Source organism: Neomonachus schauinslandi, unplaced genomic scaffold (assembly GCF_002201575.2).
Source record: "Neomonachus schauinslandi unplaced genomic scaffold, ASM220157v2 HiC_scaffold_182, whole genome shotgun sequence".
Lineage (NCBI taxonomy): Eukaryota > Metazoa > Chordata > Mammalia > Carnivora > Phocidae > Neomonachus > Neomonachus schauinslandi.
The window spans coordinates 13,238-30,681 of NW_025408883.1; the positions used below are offsets into that span (position 1 = coordinate 13,238).

At 63.4% G+C, this 17,444-nt stretch overlaps 3 protein-coding genes across 7 annotated transcripts; 1 reads left to right on the top strand and 2 right to left on the bottom strand.

The window, feature by feature from the left end:
- Positions 1–509: 509 nt before the first annotated feature.
- On the bottom strand, positions 510–3,488 carry LOC123323677 (RNA pseudouridylate synthase domain-containing protein 1). Of its 4 annotated transcripts, none has more exons than XM_044912130.1 (6): positions 3,405–3,488; positions 2,740–2,879; positions 2,521–2,644; positions 2,288–2,393; positions 2,074–2,175; positions 510–1,640 (listed from the first exon to the last, which is right to left on the bottom strand). In XM_044912130.1, the coding sequence occupies exons 2-6, from the start codon at positions 2,823–2,825 to the stop codon at positions 1,243–1,245; spliced, it is 816 nt and encodes a 271-aa protein (XP_044768065.1). In that variant the 5' UTR covers positions 2,826–2,879; positions 3,405–3,488; the 3' UTR covers positions 510–1,242. The 4 variants fall into 4 exon arrangements, with proteins under 4 accessions (XP_044768065.1, XP_044768062.1, XP_044768061.1 ...); XM_044912127.1 differs by having other exon boundaries at positions 2,288–2,390; positions 2,740–2,930; XM_044912126.1 differs by having other exon boundaries at positions 2,740–2,930.
- Positions 3,489–3,760: 272 nt separating this feature from the next.
- On the top strand, positions 3,761–12,472 carry LOC123323676 (chromosome transmission fidelity protein 18 homolog). 2 transcript variants are annotated; one of them, XM_044912125.1, is made up of 22 exons: positions 3,761–3,887; positions 4,077–4,256; positions 4,338–4,488; positions 4,655–4,823; positions 5,388–5,480; positions 5,568–5,620; positions 5,705–5,837; positions 6,729–6,938; positions 7,131–7,228; positions 7,461–7,584; positions 7,668–7,816; positions 8,003–8,096; positions 8,405–8,503; positions 8,584–8,714; positions 8,879–9,050; positions 9,960–10,184; positions 10,268–10,417; positions 10,494–10,624; positions 11,281–11,425; positions 11,539–11,685; positions 12,028–12,085; positions 12,163–12,472. In XM_044912125.1, exons 1-22 carry the CDS (start codon positions 3,797–3,799, stop codon positions 12,297–12,299), a joined length of 2,940 nt encoding a protein of 979 aa, XP_044768060.1. In that variant the 5' UTR covers positions 3,761–3,796; the 3' UTR covers positions 12,300–12,472. The 2 variants fall into 2 exon arrangements, with proteins under 2 accessions (XP_044768060.1, XP_044768059.1); XM_044912124.1 differs by having other exon boundaries at positions 4,077–4,488.
- A 63-nt stretch (positions 12,473–12,535) lies between these two features.
- Positions 12,536–12,945, bottom strand: LOC123323680 (guanine nucleotide-binding protein G(I)/G(S)/G(O) subunit gamma-13). Its single transcript, XM_044912133.1, has 2 exons — positions 12,821–12,945; positions 12,536–12,641 (listed from the first exon to the last, which is right to left on the bottom strand). The coding sequence occupies exons 1-2, from the start codon at positions 12,916–12,918 to the stop codon at positions 12,536–12,538; spliced, it is 204 nt and encodes a 67-aa protein (XP_044768068.1). The 5' UTR covers positions 12,919–12,945.
- Between the last annotated feature and the right edge of the window lie 4,499 nt (positions 12,946–17,444).

Genomic DNA, 17,444 nt, shown 5'->3' on the forward strand with positions numbered 1-17,444 from the left:
TTGGGGGCTACCAGTCTGTCTAGCCCTCCAACTTCTCTGCCGTTTGCTTTGTAGGCCCAGCCTGTGGGCCCCACCAGGCCAGAGTCTACACCAGTGTCCTCCAGCTGGCCACACCTGCCCTCTGCTGTCCCCCCAAGGCCCATCCCAGCCAGGAGTGCCTACCCTGCAAGGTAGCTGGCGTTCCAATGGCAGAGAACCCTAAGGAGGATGTGGGGACAATGACTCTAGGGAGGGACCCTGGTGAGAACAGATGGGCGCTCCAATGCTTTTGGCTAGGTGAACGGGGGATGTCTAGGAACGGAGCTGACCCAATTTCAGTCCTCCACCCAGAGCCCAGCCTCCATCCACACTAGGCTGCAGGGTGCTCACTGCATGGCAGGGGGAGGGTCCATCCTGGCTCCTGCTGGGGGGCCTAGGGCAGAGATCTGCCCAGTGTAGGAAAAAGGGCAGGGGTATGGGGCCTCAAACCTCCCCATCGGATGGATTCATAGTCACTCATGAGATCAGTCACTGAGTATTTATTCTGAGGCCCCGGAGCTCAGCTACAACTAGGCCGACGTGCTCATGTCATCGGGATGGAAGAGATGGGGGCTGGCCACTCTTGCTCCCCAGCTGAAGTGTGAGGACCTGTGGTGGCCTAGGCACTGTGAGAAGACCGAGGGACATGGCTCGGACCCTCCCCCATGTGCCGTGTGGGTGGGGAGGAGGAGGCCCACGAGCAGAATCTGGTAAAAGCAAAGGCACGAGGCAGCACTGGGTGGGCGGGATGGGTCAGGGTCCGCAGGCGGAGAAGACCCAGCCAGGATAGGCTGACCAACACAGAAGGTCCAAGAAGAGCAACGAGGAGCAGGGCGCTCTGAGGCCTGGGGGCCCTGCAGGAGCCTAACTCGAGGCTGGCCCGCTGTGGGCTCTGTCCCTTAGAGAGTGACCCTGGGCAAATCCATAAAACAAGCCCCTAGGAGTGAAGCTTTGGAGCCAGGAAGGCAGGCCTTGGTTTCCCCTCTCAGGGGAACGGGGTGCTCAGAGGGAGGTCCCATCCTCCAAACTCCCCGGCAGCCTGGCTCCCCCTGCTGGCCCTGCCAGCCCCTCTCCAGGCCTGGCTGCTGGAGCCAGGGCCTCAGGCCCCATCCACAGTGGGGCCAAGCACAGGACACCCTGACTCAGGATGGGCCCAGGGCTGTCCCCTGCAGCCCCCATCCCCCTAGTGGGCCCAGCCTGCCATTCCCACCCAGCCTGCTGCCCTCAGTTGTCAGGCTCTAGGGTCCACTCTGACAGCCACTGCAAGCATGAGGCCCGCTGTGCCTCTGTCTCAGGGGGCTTGTTGGGGGGTGTGGAAGTGCTGCAAGGCCCAGGACTCCCTTCTGTGGGATCAGGGTCGGGAGCAGCCCTCAGGACCTGGACAAGCTGGTCCAGTGACTGCACCAGAGTATGGGGGCTCCAGCAGGCATCAAGCGCCGGCACGAAGGGATCTGGTGTGCAGGCCTCCACACGTTCAGTGTGAGTGGGGATACGCAGATAAAAGGCATGCAGCATCATGCGGAAGGGCTGGTCTTCTTGGTCCAATGCCTGCCCGTAGGTCAGGTCGCCCACGACAGGATGGCTGAGAGCACTGCAATGCACACGCAGCTGGTGCGTCCGGCCTGTGGGGGTGGGGTGGGGCAAGAGGACTGGTGGGGTGGGGGTGCCATTCCATGCCCACCCCTCACCCACTCACATCACCCCTAGCCCTAGCCCCTATTGCCCTCTTCAAGCCCCCAAAACCCTAAGACAAGGCAGACCCGTTTCCCGTTACAGACAAGAACGTCAGAGCTTAGAAGAGAGATCGACCTCGAGATCACTGCCAGTAGGGGCAGGGCCAGGTGCGCTAGACCACCCCCGTTGGCCTTCCAGGATAGCAAGGCCTGGGGTGGGCGGGGGGGGCGGATAGCAAAGTGGCCCCAGGCAGGCCATTCTGCCCCGTGCCACCACATATTATGCTGTGGGACAGACACACGTCCGTACACATGGCTGAGAAGCACCATTAGCAGACAGCAAGCAGGCCTGGAAAGTTTCCTGCCTCGCCGCTGGACGCACCTGTGAGGGGCTGCAGCAGCACTTTGGAGACAGGATCGCCGGCATACAGCCCATACTCCAGGACCACCAGCTCTGTAAGGCTTGGTTTGGGGTTCTCACAGCCTTTGGAGAGCAAGACGAGGTGCGAGGGTTGGCTGGACCTGTGGAGAGCCCAACCCACCCCAGCCCGGCTCATTCAGGGCCCCCACTGGGTGACGAGTCCTTCCCTCCGTACCCTGAGTGCCCTCGATGCACATGGTGTGAGCCCGACCCTCGGTGCTGTTCCTGCCGATGGCGTAGTTGATGGTCATCCGGCTCTCCTGCACGTGTCCCCGCACCTGCTGGGCACAGACTCACAAGCTGCTCTCAGGACCACCCACCCCTTCTGGGGAGCCCACCTGGCACTGACAGCCTGCCGAAGCGGCTGAGCATTGGAATCCCCTGCCCAGGGGGGTGCTCAGGCCTTACCAGAGCCAGATAGGCCTTGGTGACGCGCCGCTCCTTGAAGCACTTATAAGCGCTGCCCGCTGCCGCCTTGTTCAAGGCCACGCAGAGTGCCCCGCTGGTGGAGAAGTCCAACTGGTGGCAGAACCTGACACGAGGCCAGGGATCAGGGCTGGCCAGACTGGGGAGTGGCTACTTCCTCCCACAGAAGCTGCTGGGGGCCACTGGCCGGCCTCCGCCTACCTGAACCCATAGTAGGTGTCAGGATCTGCTAACTCTGGGAAGTGGTGGCGCAGCTGCTTCTGGAGGGTGGGAGTCTCCCGCCACATCCTACTGTCGATCCGCAGGTCCCAGTGCTTGTTCACCACAAGGAAGTCCTGGCTCTGGTACACCACGGACAGGTTCTCTATTCGGCCTGGTTCCATGGTAGAGGCCTGCAAGTGGGGGCTCACGGGGAGTCCACAGTGGACTCATTAGGGTCCCCGGGGTCCCCAGGGTCGCGGGTGGGAAGCCGCTGACGCGGTGTCAGCCGAGCACACGGTCCCAGTGTGTATGCACCCGCTAGGTCCCTTTCCACGCCTACCTCTGAGCTCCGACTGTGGGGCTGCCCAACCCAGACGCAGATCCCGGGGGAAGCAGTCCTGCGCCCCGGCCCACCCCCGCGGACCCTCCCGGGACAGTGCACCAACATGCCACGGGAGTCTCTTCCTGAGCGGGGAAGGGCCAGGAGAGGGGCTGCCGCGCCCCCCACGGCCCGGGCGGGCCAGGTCAGCAGAGCGAGGGGGCCCCCTACGCCCCCCTCTCCCTCCGCGCAGACACCCCCTCCCCGGCAGCCCCCGCCCCCCGCGTCTGATGGGCACAGGCCGCCTACCAGCGCCTCCCGCGGCCCCGCCCACTCCGGGACCAACCTGCAGCCCGGTCGCGCCGCCCGGGTCCCGCGAGGCCGCTGCCGTGCCCTGGCTCCAGCACCCCGTCCCCGCGCCTGGCGACCCAGCGACCCCGGAGCCGCGCCTCATAGGGCCCTACGGAGCGCGCAGCCCCACCCCACGCCCCGCCCACGCCATGGACGGGCGGCCGTGCGGGCCAATGATGAGAGTCCTGGGATGCCGCACTGGCTCTGCCCCGCCCCGCCTGCGCGCGCAGCCCCGCCCCCGCCGCGCTCTTCCCGTTGGCCAATGGAGAGAGCCGCCGGGCACGCCGGCCAGGGATTGGCGGCGCCGGGACGCTGGGGGCGGGTGCGGCGCGCGGCGGCCGCGCGGGAGGTTCGGAGAGGACGGCTGGTCCGGTGGGAGCGGGAGCCATGGGAGACCTCGAGCTCGAGCTGGGCGGTGCCCAGGACGACTTCCACAGCCAGTTCGCGGACGAGCTGGAGGTGCTGGCGGAGCTGGAAGGTGGGCGTGGGCCCCGCCGCAGCCTCGTCCCCCGTAGTCCGGGAGGGCTGCCTGGAGGAGGGGAGGCGAGCGGGGACCGCGAGGCTGGAGCGAGAAGGGTCCTCCGGCACCGCCGGCCGCGGGAGCTCTTGCCTGTATGTGGGGACGCGCCGACTTAGCGCAGCTGCTGTCATCTTTCCCTCCTGGCAGGGACGGCGGCCCTGTCATCCCCCAGGGACCCCTGGCCCACGGTGGGCCGGTCCCGGCTGACGTCCGAGGAGGCCGTTGCCACTCCTTGCTCTCCAGGTGGACGTCCAGGGAACCACAATGGCAGTGCGACGAAGAGGCAGCTGGCCGACCACGTCCCGAGGGACACGGCTTTGCCCCCCAGTATGTCCGCAGGGGCCCAGGGCCCAGGGCTGGGGTGTGAGGCTGGGGAAGAGTCTCTGTTCCTTCCGTCTCCCTCCCCAGCCCCCAGGGTCAAACGGCCTAGGCTGGAAGTCGTCAAGAAGCTGAACTTCAGGCCCGAGGAGATGGAAGAGCCGCCCCTTCCTGACTCCCCTGCCAGGGGCATCACCCCCCCACCGAGTCCGGAGGTCCCCACTGAGCTGTGGGGCAAGGGGTGTGTGGCTGGGGGCACAGGTGTCCCAGGGATTGTGGAAGGATCCTGGGTTTCCGGAGGCCTGGCGCTGGGGGTGGGTGGGAGGGATGTATAGTTGAGTGGATCTGGGTTCCTCCGATGGTAGCAGGAGGGGTGAGTCCCCAAGACAGTCCCTGTCCCTTCCCAGGCTCTTGGATGCTGGTGCTGATGTGGGTCTCCTGCAGGCCTCGCCGGCAGCCCGAAATCCCGTCCTGAGGCGGCCCCCTGTCCTGGAGGACTATGTCAGTGTGACCTCCATGGGTGGCTGCCGGGCTTTTCTGGTCCTGCGGGCTGACCCAGTGAGCACAGGGGTGCAGGTGGGTGCTGTGTGGCCACAAGGGGGTGGGGGGCTCAGTGCTGCCCAGGAGAGTCCTAGACCTCATGTCCCCACTGGGACCCTGGGCACCCCTCAGGAAGTTCACCTGGCTTGCCTCCCTTTTCCTTTCGTATCTTCTTCTTCTTTTTTAAACATTTTATCTATTTACTTGAAAGAGAGAGACACAGTGAGAGAGGGGACACAAGCAGGGGGAGTGAGAGAGGGAGAAGCAGACTTCCCGCGGAGCAGGGAGCCCGATGTGGGGCTCGATCCCAGAACCCTGGCATCATGACCTGAGCTGAAGGCAGATGCTTAATGACTGAGCCACCTAGGTGCCCTCCTTTTCATATCTTCTTCTTTTTTTTTTTTTTTCCTTCCCTTGGGGTTTTTTTCTCCCCCTTTTTTTTTTTTTTTTTTGGAATTATTGTTTAGAGAGGAAGCTTGTCCTGTTGTTGGTATGTTCATGCTGAAATAATGCCACCTGGGTCCCTGAGCACTGTTGGGAGGGGGTCCGTGAGTAGTTATGTCCTGCAGCGGGATGAATGCTGCCCTCACTTTCCTACAGACCCCTTTCGTTGATATCTGGCGGCGAGGCCACGGCCAGCTGGATCTGTTGGGTGTGTCCTTCGCGTCCCTGAAGGAGCAGGTCGACAGTGAGGTGGGGCTTGCTGGGAAGAGAAGGGTGGCTCTGTGGGGGGACTGCACGTTGGAGCCATCCAGATCCCAACCTCTGGTGTTTGCACAGCGGAGGCAGCAGCTGCTCGAGGAGGCCCATCGGCTCTCAGACACACTTCGCAGGTGACACAGTGGGTCCTCCCACCCCTGATCTCCAGCCTGTAGTCGGGGGGTGTGCAGTCCTTCCAAAGGCACAATGTTCTTCAGCCTCAGGTCGGAGGAGGTCCAGCCTTTGGCAGCTCCTGAGGAAGAGATGGCCAGCAACCAAGGTGACTCCCAGCACTGCCTCTGGGTGGACGAGTTCGCACCTCGGTCCTACACGGAGCTGCTCAGTGACGACGTGAGACCTTATTATCGTTCAAGCGTGACTTGCTCTTTTGTTGCCAAAAACAAAAGCTGTAGGATTTAGCTAATTCTTATGTTGTCAGCTTACAGGGCATTGGAATGGAAGAGATGGCTTTTTGGTGTTTTTAAGATTTTATTTACTTTTTTGAGAGTGAGAGAGGGAGAAGCAGACTCCCCACTGAGCAGGCAGCCAGGATGAAGCCCGATCCCAGGACCCTTGGATCATGACCTGAGCCAAAGGCAGCCGCTGAAGCACCTGAGCCAGTTAGGAGCCCCAGAAGAGATGGTTTTTTTTTTTTTTTTTTTAAAGATTTTATTTATTTATTTCAGAGAGAATGAGAGGGAGCACATGAGAGGGGGGAGGGTCAGAGAGAGAAGCAGACTCCTTGCTAAGCAGGGAGCCCGATGCGGGACTCGATCCAGGGACTCCAGGATCATGACCTGAGCCGAAGGCAGTCGCTTAACCAACTGAGCCACCCAGGCGCCCAGAAAAGATGGTTTTGATTTACACATTTGAATTGTAGTTGGGGACACTGAGGCCAGCATGGGGCTGGCATGCTCTAGGTCACCTGTGACCTGGGCTGGGGATCCAACCCCCCCCCTCCTCGGAGCTTCTGTTTCCTTTCTTACTCATAGAAGCTGATGCTGGGATGCCCCTGGGGATGGTGGGGGCTCCTGAAGGGCTCAGGGTTATAGGAATGGAGGCTCTGAAATGAGCCTCACTCTGTCACTCACTGGCAGGGTGACCAGACACTGGTCACTTGTCACTCAGCTTCAGCCTCCTTGTGTGTTTTCTGGGGCTTAACGACAGCAGGCTGACATGAAGGGTGGGCACAGGGGTCCTCGGTGCTGGCCGTTCCTCCAGGCCACGCTTTCTTTCTTACAGTTCACTAACCGCTGCCTCCTCAAGTGGCTAAAGCTGTGGGACCTGGTGGTGTTTGGCCGAGAGAGGCCTGCTAGGAAGCCAAGGCCCAGTGTGGAGCTGGCCCGGGGTGGCAAGGAGGCCCCAAGCTCCAGCAAATGGAAAAGCCATGAGCAGGTGCTGGAGGACATGCTAGAGGCTGAGTTGGACCCGAGCCGGCGGCCCCGGCAGAAGGTAAGTCCCACCTGGCTGTGCTACACGCATGTCTGAGCCCGGGGGCTGTGCTCTCTGGGCAGCCGGCGCCTTTGCAGCCTCTCGGGGCCCTGAGGTGCATTTAGCGCTCCCACGGCTGGGGCGTTAAAACGTTAGCATGCCGGGGTGGTAACAGGCTATAGCACGTGTGCGTCTGTGTTGTCTTGGCTGCAGGTGGCACTGTTGTGTGGGCCCCCGGGGCTTGGCAAGACCACCCTGGCTCATGTGATTGCACGGCATGCTGGGTACTGCGTGGTGGAGATGAACGCAAGGTAAGTGGCAGGGAGGCCAGCCTCCATCCTGACTTAGCCCTGAGACCCCAGTGGGTTGGCGGTGGGGACAGTGGAGTGGGGTTCTTACTTTCTCAGGGCTTTCTGGGGTGGTAGCCTTGAGGTGTAGGTGTGGTGGCTCAGCCCTGGAGACTGTCTGATCAGGGATCTTGGTTGCTATCTTGGCCGAGGCCACGCTGCCCTGACGGCAATGCCCTTGGCTTCATGGTTCCAGTGATGACCGCAGCCCTGAGGCCTTCCGCACGTGCATTGAGGCGGCCACGCAGATGGAGTCGGTGCTGGGTGCTGGCGGGAAGCCCAACTGCCTGGTCATCGATGAGATCGACGGGGCCCCCGTGGTGGGCCTCCTGGGTGCCCCAGTGGGTGGGCAGGTGGGTGGGCAATGGGCTAGGGTTCACTGTGTCTTTTTTGCCTTCCCTAGGCTGCCATCAGTGTTCTTCTGAACATCCTGGACCGCAAGGGCCCACAGGATGCAGAGTCAGGGGATCAGGTTCCCACAAGTGGGGGACGGCGGCGCCGGGCCGAGGGGGGGCTCCTGATGAGGCCCATCATCTGTATCTGCAATGACCAGTGAGTGGGCCGGAGCAGGGCTTTGCACAGGGAGGGGTGTGGTGGGGGGCCTCCGTGGGAGGGCAGAGGGCTTCTGGGAGGGTGTATCCCCAACCCTACCTGGCCGCTTCTGCCCACTGGGCTGTGTCACATGCCCTGATGTCCCTGGCTGGGCGGTGTGGTGTGCACGTGCCTGTCCCCCTGCAGGTTTGTACCCTCCCTGAGGCAGTTGAGACAGCAGGCCTTCCTGCTCTACTTCCCACCCATACTGTCCTCGAGGCTCACGCAGCGGCTACAGGAGGTCGGTGAGGGCTGGAGCGGGGGACACATGACTAGGGGGCTGCGTGGCTGACTGCGGGGTGTGGGGATGTGTCCCCTGTCCTGGCCCCATGTCCCTCTCCTTTGCCATCCCCTCTCCCATCCAGGGCCCCATCCCCCAGCTGGCCCCAGGATGTGGGGGTGACCGGACCAGTTTGCTGTTTGGCAGTAGATGGTTCGAAGCAGGGACCAAGGCTGGTCCGCGGGCATCTACAGCTGTGTTCTAGGGAAAGGAGGACCCCAGGGTGGGTTTCTGGGGGAGTGGCCACCCACCCTCCTGCCTCCCTGCAGATCTCCCTGCGGCAGGGCATGCAGGCTGACCCGGGTGCACTGGCAGCTCTGTGTGAGAAGACAGACAACGATATCCGTGCCTGCATCAACACCCTGCAGGTGGGCAGGTGCGCGGGGCTGCTGCTGGGGTGCAGCAGGGCTCAGCCGCCGCTAACCAGCCCCCGCCCGTCTGTGTCCAGTTCCTTCATGGGCGCGGCCGGCGGGAGCTGAGTGTGCAGGCTGTGCAGGCCACACGAGTTGGCCTCAAGGACCAGCGCAAGGGGCTCTTCTCTGTGTGGCAGGAGGTGTTCCAGCTGCCCCGGGCCCAGAGGTAAGTGGGCAGGCCAGCCCCGTCTCCTGTGGCAGACTGAGCGCCGCATGGGCCCTGGGGGAGCATGGTCTGTGTACAGACGCCTGGGCCGCTTCGGGGAGCAAGGCATCCTGGAGGGGGATGAAGAGGTGGGGCCCCATTCCAGCCTTGGCACCCCTCTGCAGGCAACGTTGGGGCCAGGACCTGGCCCTGCCCCTGCACATGCTCCCGCTCCATGATGGGCACCTGGGTCTGGGGCCCCGTGCTGCCGAGGCGCCTTTGACCACGGCTTCCCAGCGGTTCTACCACATCCTGCACGTGGCTGCCTCCGCAGGGGAGCACGAGAAGGTGGTCCAGGTAATCTTGCTCTGCCTTGAGTGTTTTTGGGGGTGCCGGTATGCTAGCATCTGTCTGCGTCTCTGTCCCCAGAGAACCGGAGACACTTCACACGGTGTCAAGCTCAAGGAGCAATGGGATGGGAGCAAGGGGTGGTGGACACGGTGCCTCAGGGAGCTCTCTCAAAGGTGATGGGGAGCAGGGACAGAGGCCTGGGAGGAGGGACTAGCTGGTGCGAGGGGTGGGGTGGGGGCTGGCGTGGGCTGGCAGGGAGGGGAGGTGGGCTGGGTGCGTGGTGTCATCTGACTCACGGGGTCAGTCCAGTTGCTGGTCGGGACGCAGGTGATTGGGGTGGGAGGGGCTAGACAGCCTGAGTCAGTGCCCGGGAGGGTCCCCGTTCTGGACATGAACTGTGGGCACGGGGATGTGGGGTAGAGCAGGCAGGGTAAAGTTTTGGCTTGAGCAGGTGGCAGAGATGCCCCCCACCCCAGGGAAGCCTGGCCTAAGCTGTCTCCCTGACTAAGCAGCTTTGGATTAGTGGCTGTGGATCTGATAAATCCGGAACTCTCCACGGGGAGGGGTTGTGTGCGCCCCGAGGGAATGAGAGTTTCACGTGGAACAAGAGCAGGGGCTCTGTGCCCTCCGTTCTGGCCGCAGAGCTTCCTTTGGGGAGGGGGTGGGTACTGGAGCCTGTGGGCTCCTTGAGGCAGTCGTGGGTAGGGGGTTCTTTCCTGCATCTCTCAAAACAGTGGGGCGGCAGGCTGGGCCTTCCTGGCTCCTCCTTCGGGGCCTCAGGGCCACTTGCTGGTGCTAGCAGCTCTCCCAGAGACCCTGGGCTTGGCAGGGCAGGTGGGAGGTTCTTGTATGTGGGCTGGGGGCTGAGCCTGGGGGGGGGGGGGTTCAGCAGCCCACCCACCTGCTCACCCCCAGGGCCTGTTTGACAACTTCCTGCGCTTGCGGCTACGGGATTCCAGCCTGGGGACCGTGTGCGCGGCCCTTGACTGGCTGGCCTTTGATGACCTGCTGAGCCGCGCCGCCCATCACGGCCAGACTTTCCAGTTGCTGCGCTACCTGCCCTTCCTGCCGGCAGCCTTCCACCTGCTCTTTGCGTCCAGCCACGTGCCGAGGATTGCTTTCCCCAGCAGCCAGCAGGAGGTGTGTCTCCTGAACCCTGCCCGGGCCTGGGGTCTGGCCCAGGGAGCCTGGGTTTCCTAGGCCTACTTCATCCTCCACCCCAGGCCCAGAACCGGACCAGCCGGACACAGAACCTCATCCAGACGCTGGTGGCGGGCATCGCACCTGCCACCCGCAGCCGAGTTGCACCTCAGGCTCTCATCCTGGATGCCCTCTGTCTGATTCTGGACATCCTTGCGCCCAAGCTGCGCCCTGTGAGTGCCTCGTCCAGAGTGGGGGTGTCGCCGCTGTGGGGGCGGGCCCGGCCATGCTCAGCGTCCCTGCCCACAGGTGAGCACACAGCTGTACAGCACTCGTGAGAAGCAGCAGCTGGCCAGCCTCGTGGGCACCATGCTTGCCTACAGCCTCACCTACCGCCAAGAGCGCATGCCCGACGGGCAGTATGTCTACAGGCTAGAGCCGTGAGTCTGCAGTGGGGTGCCAGGGACAGGGTGGGGTGCCAGGGACAGGAGGCTGGGCTCCGGGTGCTACGGCAGTGAGGCCAGGAATCTTGGTGAGGTGTAGTCTCCCTTTTCCTGCCTGTGGGGCAGCGATAAGGGGTCAGTTCCAGCTCAGCACTTGCGCAGATGTGATTGTGAGGTGGGGGGTCCCCCTTACGGGGCATTATTTCAGAGGCTCTGCCTGCCTCAGTGTCCCCCAGGCACTGCTCCCAGAGGGTCCTCGAGCTCCCCAGGGCGCTGCTGCCCCATCCTGAGATGTTCCCCGGGGCCCCACTGCCCAACAAGGGGACCAGTGCCCATAGCTTTTTGTGCCATTTGCAAGGAGGCGGTAATGGTGACAGTTCCCAGTGCTCAGCTCCAGCCTTGAGCCTAGGCCCTGCCCTGTTGTCTCATTTTTTCATCCTGCAGCCTTGGGATGGTTCCCTTCTCATGCCCACAAGCAGTTGGGGAAACTGAGGCTTGGGGTAGGTCATCCCCTGCTGCTATGGGCCCAGGCATTGTATTGGCAGGACTGAGCTGCACACTGCAGCCCCTGCTTCTTGGCGTTTGGGACGGGTGGGCAGGTAGCAGCTGCCTGTGCTGCTGATGGCGTACTTCTTGACCCGCCCTGAGAGCAGGAACGTGGAGGAGGTCTGCCGCTTTCCTGAGCTGCCCGCCCGCAAACCCCTCACCTACCAGGCCAAGCAGCTCATTGCCCGCGAGATCGAAATGGAGAAGATGCGGCGGGCGGAGGCCTTGGCCCGGGTTGGGGACATCCCCCCGGTAAGCCCACCCTGGGGGCCAGAGCCAGGCCAGGGAGGGCAGGGCCGTCGGAAGGGACCTTGTCCCTGGACTGGCCCTGCCCAGTCAGCCCTCACCACACCTTCCGTCTGCAGGTGGGCGGGGTTCCCCCAGGGGCCGAGGCTCCACCGGGGGGTGCCGGGGACAAAGGGGCACAGCCGCCCACCTCACACAGCCACGAGGAGCAGCGGCTAGAGCAGCGGCTGGAGCGCATCCTGAAGAGAGCGGCCCTGGAGGAAAAGGTGTGAGGGATGTGGCTGGTTCTCAGCCCTGGGGGGCTGTCACTTGCCTGCTGCTCAGCCTCGGGGGGTTTCCCGTGGCCCCAGCTTTCCATCTGGGCGAGAGGGGGCTCTGCTGGTTGTGGCAGGAGGAAGCTGCCATGTGGGTGACGAGGGACCGAAGGGACATGTGCTGAGTGGGTCTGCTCCAGCGTGAAGCGGGCCTGGGAAGGGGAGGTGGGCATCTGCTCCCACAGCCTGGGGCCATTGGCTGCTCCCTGGGAGGGGGCCTCTGGCCCTCCCCCCAGGGCAGGGAGTGCCCGCCACCCGTCTAGGCTGAGAGCCTGACCAGCCTGCCCCCTTCAGCCTGAGAGGGACTTCTTTGGTCGTGTGGTCCTCAAGAGAGCGGCAGCCCTGAGTGCAGGTGTGTGGGCGCGGGAGGCATGGGAGGGGCGGCAGGGGCCGGGGCAAGGCAGAGGAACAACCATGTGGCCTCCACAGGAGATGTGGCCCCGGAGACCGATGCGGCTGAGCGGCACATAGGCACGGCGGTGGGCAGGAGTGACGTCTGGTTTCGCTTCAAGGAGGGCGTCTCCAATGCTGTGCGGCGCAGTGTCTACATCAGGGACCTGCTGTAGCTGGGGTGCACCCGACACCGTGAGCCCATGCTGGATACCTCTGGAGGCCCATGCTGGATGCCCCGGGTCCACACGAGACGCCCCAGGGCCCCACGCTTGATGCTGTCATGTTGCGAGTTCTCCGTCAGAAAATGTACAAAAGCACGGACGCTTTCAAAAAGTCTTTATAAAAGTCACACCTTTATGGAGTTGTCCTCCCTACAGAAGCAAGAGCCCGGGGGCGGGGCGGGGGGGCCTCACAGGATGGCACACTTGCCCTTCTCCACCCATGGGTTGTTCTTCATCAGGTCGGGGTTCAGGAACGGGTCCTTGGGGATCCCATCCTCGATCCATTTGAGGAGCCTGTGGTTGGGTAGGGTGGGGAGGGTGAGGTTGAGCAGGTGGGTGCCTGGCTTCTTAGAAGTGCTGCCCAATGGCAAGGTGCAGGGCCGTGGCTCTGGCTCATGCAAACGAACACAGGGCAGGGAAATGAAATGCAGATCGGAGCCAACCCTGGGTGGGGTGGGGTCCTGGGGACTTACTCAGGGATGGTCTTGGATGACATCTCCCTCTTGAAGGCCAGCTGGTACTTGAGGCTCTCCACCTCTTTTTTCATCTGGGGCACATCCCACTCCTCCATGGCGTCGGGAGCTTCGGAAGTGGCCAGCCTGGGGCTGGAGAACACAGGAGGAAGCAACAGCCAGAGGGCTGCCAGCCTGCAGTCAACCCCCAGATGCTCCCTCCCCACCAGATTGATAGCCGGTCCGCTGCTTGGGAGGTCCCCAGGGGCTGTACCACCCCTTTCCCGGGGGTCCACAGAGGCACCCACGTAGTCCACATGGTGCAGGGCCTGGAGCTGAGGCCCCACTAATGAGGTCCCGTGTGTCTGCCCCTCCCCCCATGGGGCTAATTAACTGCAGAGAAAAGTTTTTATTCTGAGCTCTGCATCCTTATCTCCCACCCCCATCAGAGCCTTACCATGGCCTGGTCTCTTGGAGAGAGAAGGGGCAGTGTTTCAGCCATAGCAGGACCAGGCACACAGCACAGATGGGTTCCCAGAAGCCCACCCTCCAACTGCGAGGCCCACTTCCCATTCCTGGTTGCAGAGGGGGCAATCCAGACCCTAACGTGAGGGGTGGGGCTGTGCCTGGCCTCCTTCCTGTGCCTTCCCTCTGCTTTGCATGGGGAAGCCTACCCAAGGGAAATTAATCTTGGGGCTTGGAGGATTTGGCTGCAATTTGCATCTCTAGCCAAGGGGTTGGGGAGGGTAGGTGCTGAGGGTCTTGGGGTCACAGGCTGCACAGCTGGTCTGGGACTTGGAGTGGCTAAAGCCTTCTGCTGCCCCGTGTTGCCCCCCACACTGTTCACAAACCGCCTGGCCCAGTTTCTGTTTGTGTACCAGCCTGGCAAAGCGGGTTGCTTCCTGCCTCCCTGACTAAAGCCCACTCCAGGGGCCCAGGGAGTCTCTCACTGGCCCCCAGGCCCTGCTCCCATCATGGGAGGCTGGGAGCCAGGGGGTTGGCTTTCTGGACCTTGGGAGGGTAGGCAGGGGTTGACAGGAGTGTGACCCTGTCTGCACTAGCCTGTGGAGGGGACTCCAGGCTGGAAGATCTCCATCTTGAGGGGGGGTGGGGGTCGGCCCTGGTCGGTTGGGACAGAGCATCCACACTAGGAGCCAGGGGTAAGAGCCGTAGGGGAGCAGAGCCTGCCTTTATGGGGGGGCAGCCAATAGGGGGCATGCAGTTACTCCCCTCCCAGAGACCCCAAGTTCAGCATCCCCACCCCTGGCCGGACAGCCACGTGGTGGGGGGCTCTCCGCGGCGGGGGCGGGGGCGGCGGTCTGCCCGCAGCGCCCACCGCCTGCCCTGTCTGCCCTACCTGCGCGCAGCGCCGCCGGAACCGGCCGCCCGTCCCGCGCGCCCCGCGACGCCCCCGGCCACGGCGCTCGGCGGGCACTGCGGGCGGCGCGCACGGCGCAGGACGCGGCTTCCCTCCCCCTCGGCCGCCCCGCCCCCGCCCCCGCCCCGCCCGCCCGAAGACCGAGGGGGTCCTCCCCGCCGGTGGGGTCGGGCCTGTTGGGACGCGCAGGGCAGCCGCCTCGGTCACAAGACCAACAGACAGGGGCATCTGGGGGTTAGGATGGTCCAGGTCAGCCCAGCGGGACCCGCCGCCTCGGTTTCCTGCTCTGCACGGGGGGCCAGTTCATCGGACCTACCTTGGACGGTGCCGGCAAGGGTCAAGTGACAAGGACCAAGTGATGGTGAGTGACAGCGAGGGCCAAGTGAATGAGTGAGCGGGCACACAGGCCGGCAGAGCCCAGGCAGGTGCCCCGCCCACTCCTGCCACCTGGGGCCAGGCCCTGGCACCGCCCCCTCCCCCCTGCCCTCCTCCTCGGTGCTGGGCCTACCCCAGGGACTTGGCCTCACTCTGCACGCTCCGTCAGCCCCTGCGGATGGGGGATGCAGGGATGGCAGTGTAGAGTCAGCTCTGGCCGTGGACAGTGGTCTCCTACAGTGGGGCTGGCACCGAAGACTTTCATTCCTTAGACTGTACCCTAGCCGTCCATGCGCTGCCAGGCTCTAGCCGTAGGCCAGGCGGGAGTAACAGGGATGAGGCCAGGACACTGCACGCCCCTGGGGCCTCAGCAGTGCCCTGGAGCTGAGCCATCCACAGGTGTGAGCCTGTGTCCCCCATTTCTAGGCCGGCGGCGGGCTGACTGGGTAGCTGCCCTGAGGGCTGGGGGTCCGTTCACTCTTCACTTGGCCCTGGGCTGGGAATACCCAGACTTGTTCTGTGTAGGCCCAGGGGATGCGAGGCTGTGTCTGGCTCAGGGGTGCCCAAGCCCAGGCTGAGCAGCTTTGGGGGCTCTGGGGAGGGAGGGGGCGTTCCTCCCTCACTGCAGGCCCGTCCCCTCTCCTCTCTGCCTGCTCCTCAGCTGGCCCCTGATGGGACCCAAGCAGACGCTCACTCTTCCCTCCATCCCTCAGGGACGAGACCACATCCCGTTCTCCTCAGACCTGATGCCCTGGCTGTGTCTGGCAGGCCCTGCTGCCCAGCTCTCAGGGGAGCTGTGCCCTTGGGGCCTTTGGGTGATGCAGGTACCAGGCTGCATCCTGGGCAGGGGGCCCCCAGGCAGCAACGGCAGCCGCGGAAGGCAGCAGGGCTCAGCTTCTCAACGTCCACCCTCACAGAGGCCTGCTCTAGGCCTTTGGCAGGAGCTCTGGCAGCCTCCTCTGGGCTGGGGGCCTGTGAATGGTCCTGGTGTCCTCACCTGGGAGGGAGAATGGGATGCCTCCTGCCCCTTTGGGCTCCCGAGCCCTCCCTGATGCGATTCTGTGAAATGGGGTCAGCTGTGCGTCCCTGGCCCCTCTCACGCATCAACATGATGATGCATCTGGAAGCACTTCTGGAATTGGGGCACATCAGGAAAATGAGGGATTATTTTTATTATGGATTTATGGGGGCTGGGGGAGCTTAGAGCCCAGGGCCCTGCCATCCTCCTCAGGGCAGATGGCCGGCAGCCCTGAACACTCGTGGGACCGGGGTGCTGCTCACACCGGGTGGGCAGCCCAGGGCAGGGCCCCATGTTGGCCCTCAGGCCTGGCTCAAGGTTTGGGCTGAGACCTGGGCCGGCCCGACCCTGCCACCCAGTCATGCCTTCTCTTCAGACTGCACAGGCAGAACTGGGCACCCAGGGCCAAGCTTTGGCCTGACGGCAACTGGAGAGTCCCCTGGGAGAGGGCCTGGTGTGGCCTGAGTCCGGTGTGACAAGGGTCTGCTTCCGGGCCCTGCTTCGTGGGTGCTGTTTGAACACTCCGCTGTGGTTGCAGCTGATGCCCATGCAGAACACGGCAGGGGCATCTGAGCCCAGCTGGGTGGCAGGGCGCATGGCAGGACGGTGGGAGCCAGGCCTGCAGGTGGGAGCCGTGTGGGGCACGGGGTCCCGCACATCTCTCACTGCTGTGCTCTTTCCAGTCTCTGGGCGCCGGCCACATTTGCTGCTTTGGGGACTCTCCAGGCTCAGACTTGGTCCTCATGCTGACCACAGCCCCAAATAATGGAGGCCACAACTCTGTGTGGTGGGCCTCCTGGTGCACGCCTGCTCTCGAAGGAGGACCCACGATTTTCACCTTCCTGGGATGCTGGGATGCTGGATGGGGGTGGGGTGGGGAGGCAGTGACAGCTTGTCCTCCAGCTGACTGCCACCTTGCAGACACCCAGAGCGGGTCCAGAGGGACCAGACAGCATGCTGAAATTAGCTCCAGTAACTGGGCTGCTGGTGAGACCCAACCTGCTCATCGTGGCCTAGAAATAGCCACTCCGGGCCCCACTGCCGGGCTCCTGACACACAGGTGGACGGGCACTGGGGGCCGGGCTCCTGGGGATGTGGTGGGCACCGTGAGTCTCTGTGGCAGGACCTCCCCCAGCAGTGCTGATTTTAGTGCTCTGGAAGAATAAAGAAATGGTGTGTGTGTGGGGTGCCCTTATCCCTTCTGGGTGGGGCCCCGAAGAGGGCTCAGGGAGGAGGGGGAGGAAAGGCCCCCACTAGACAGGGACCTGCAGTCTAGTGCTGTCCCTGACACCACTCTGAACTGTGGGTCCTTCCCACTGGCAGAGGCCAGAGCTGGGACTGGGGTGTGTCGCTGGTGGCCCAGGGCTGCCCCCAGCCGCTTTTAGCCCCGGCTCCGGGTGGGGACATGGGCACACTCCGCTGCTCCTGAGACCAGACTCCTCAGAGGGCAAGACACAGCCCGGGGCAGATGGCCAGCCTGTGCACAAGCACAATGAGGCCCGAGGCGAGACTGCAGCTCTGCTTCAGACTGCTGGGGGTGGGGGGCGGGTGTCAGCACCCCCTCCAACCCTCCCAGGGCCACAGACTCGTCCCGAGGTGGTGAAACCTGAGGATAAGCGATCAGCGCTGCAGGGCCCGGGCTGGACTGTCAGCATGCAATCCTAGGCTTACGACAGACCTGGTGACCACGGCCCCGGCTGCCCCACGCGAACTGCCCACTTGTTTCTGCCCCTGCAATGACTGGCAGAGGCAAATACCAGGACTGCAAAACCAGCAAAGAAATCTTTTATTTACCTTGTTAAACAGAGCTCATAAAAAAAAAAGGGACTGTTTTTACATAATCTTTGAAAGCTTGAGAATGGCTGTCAAAAATA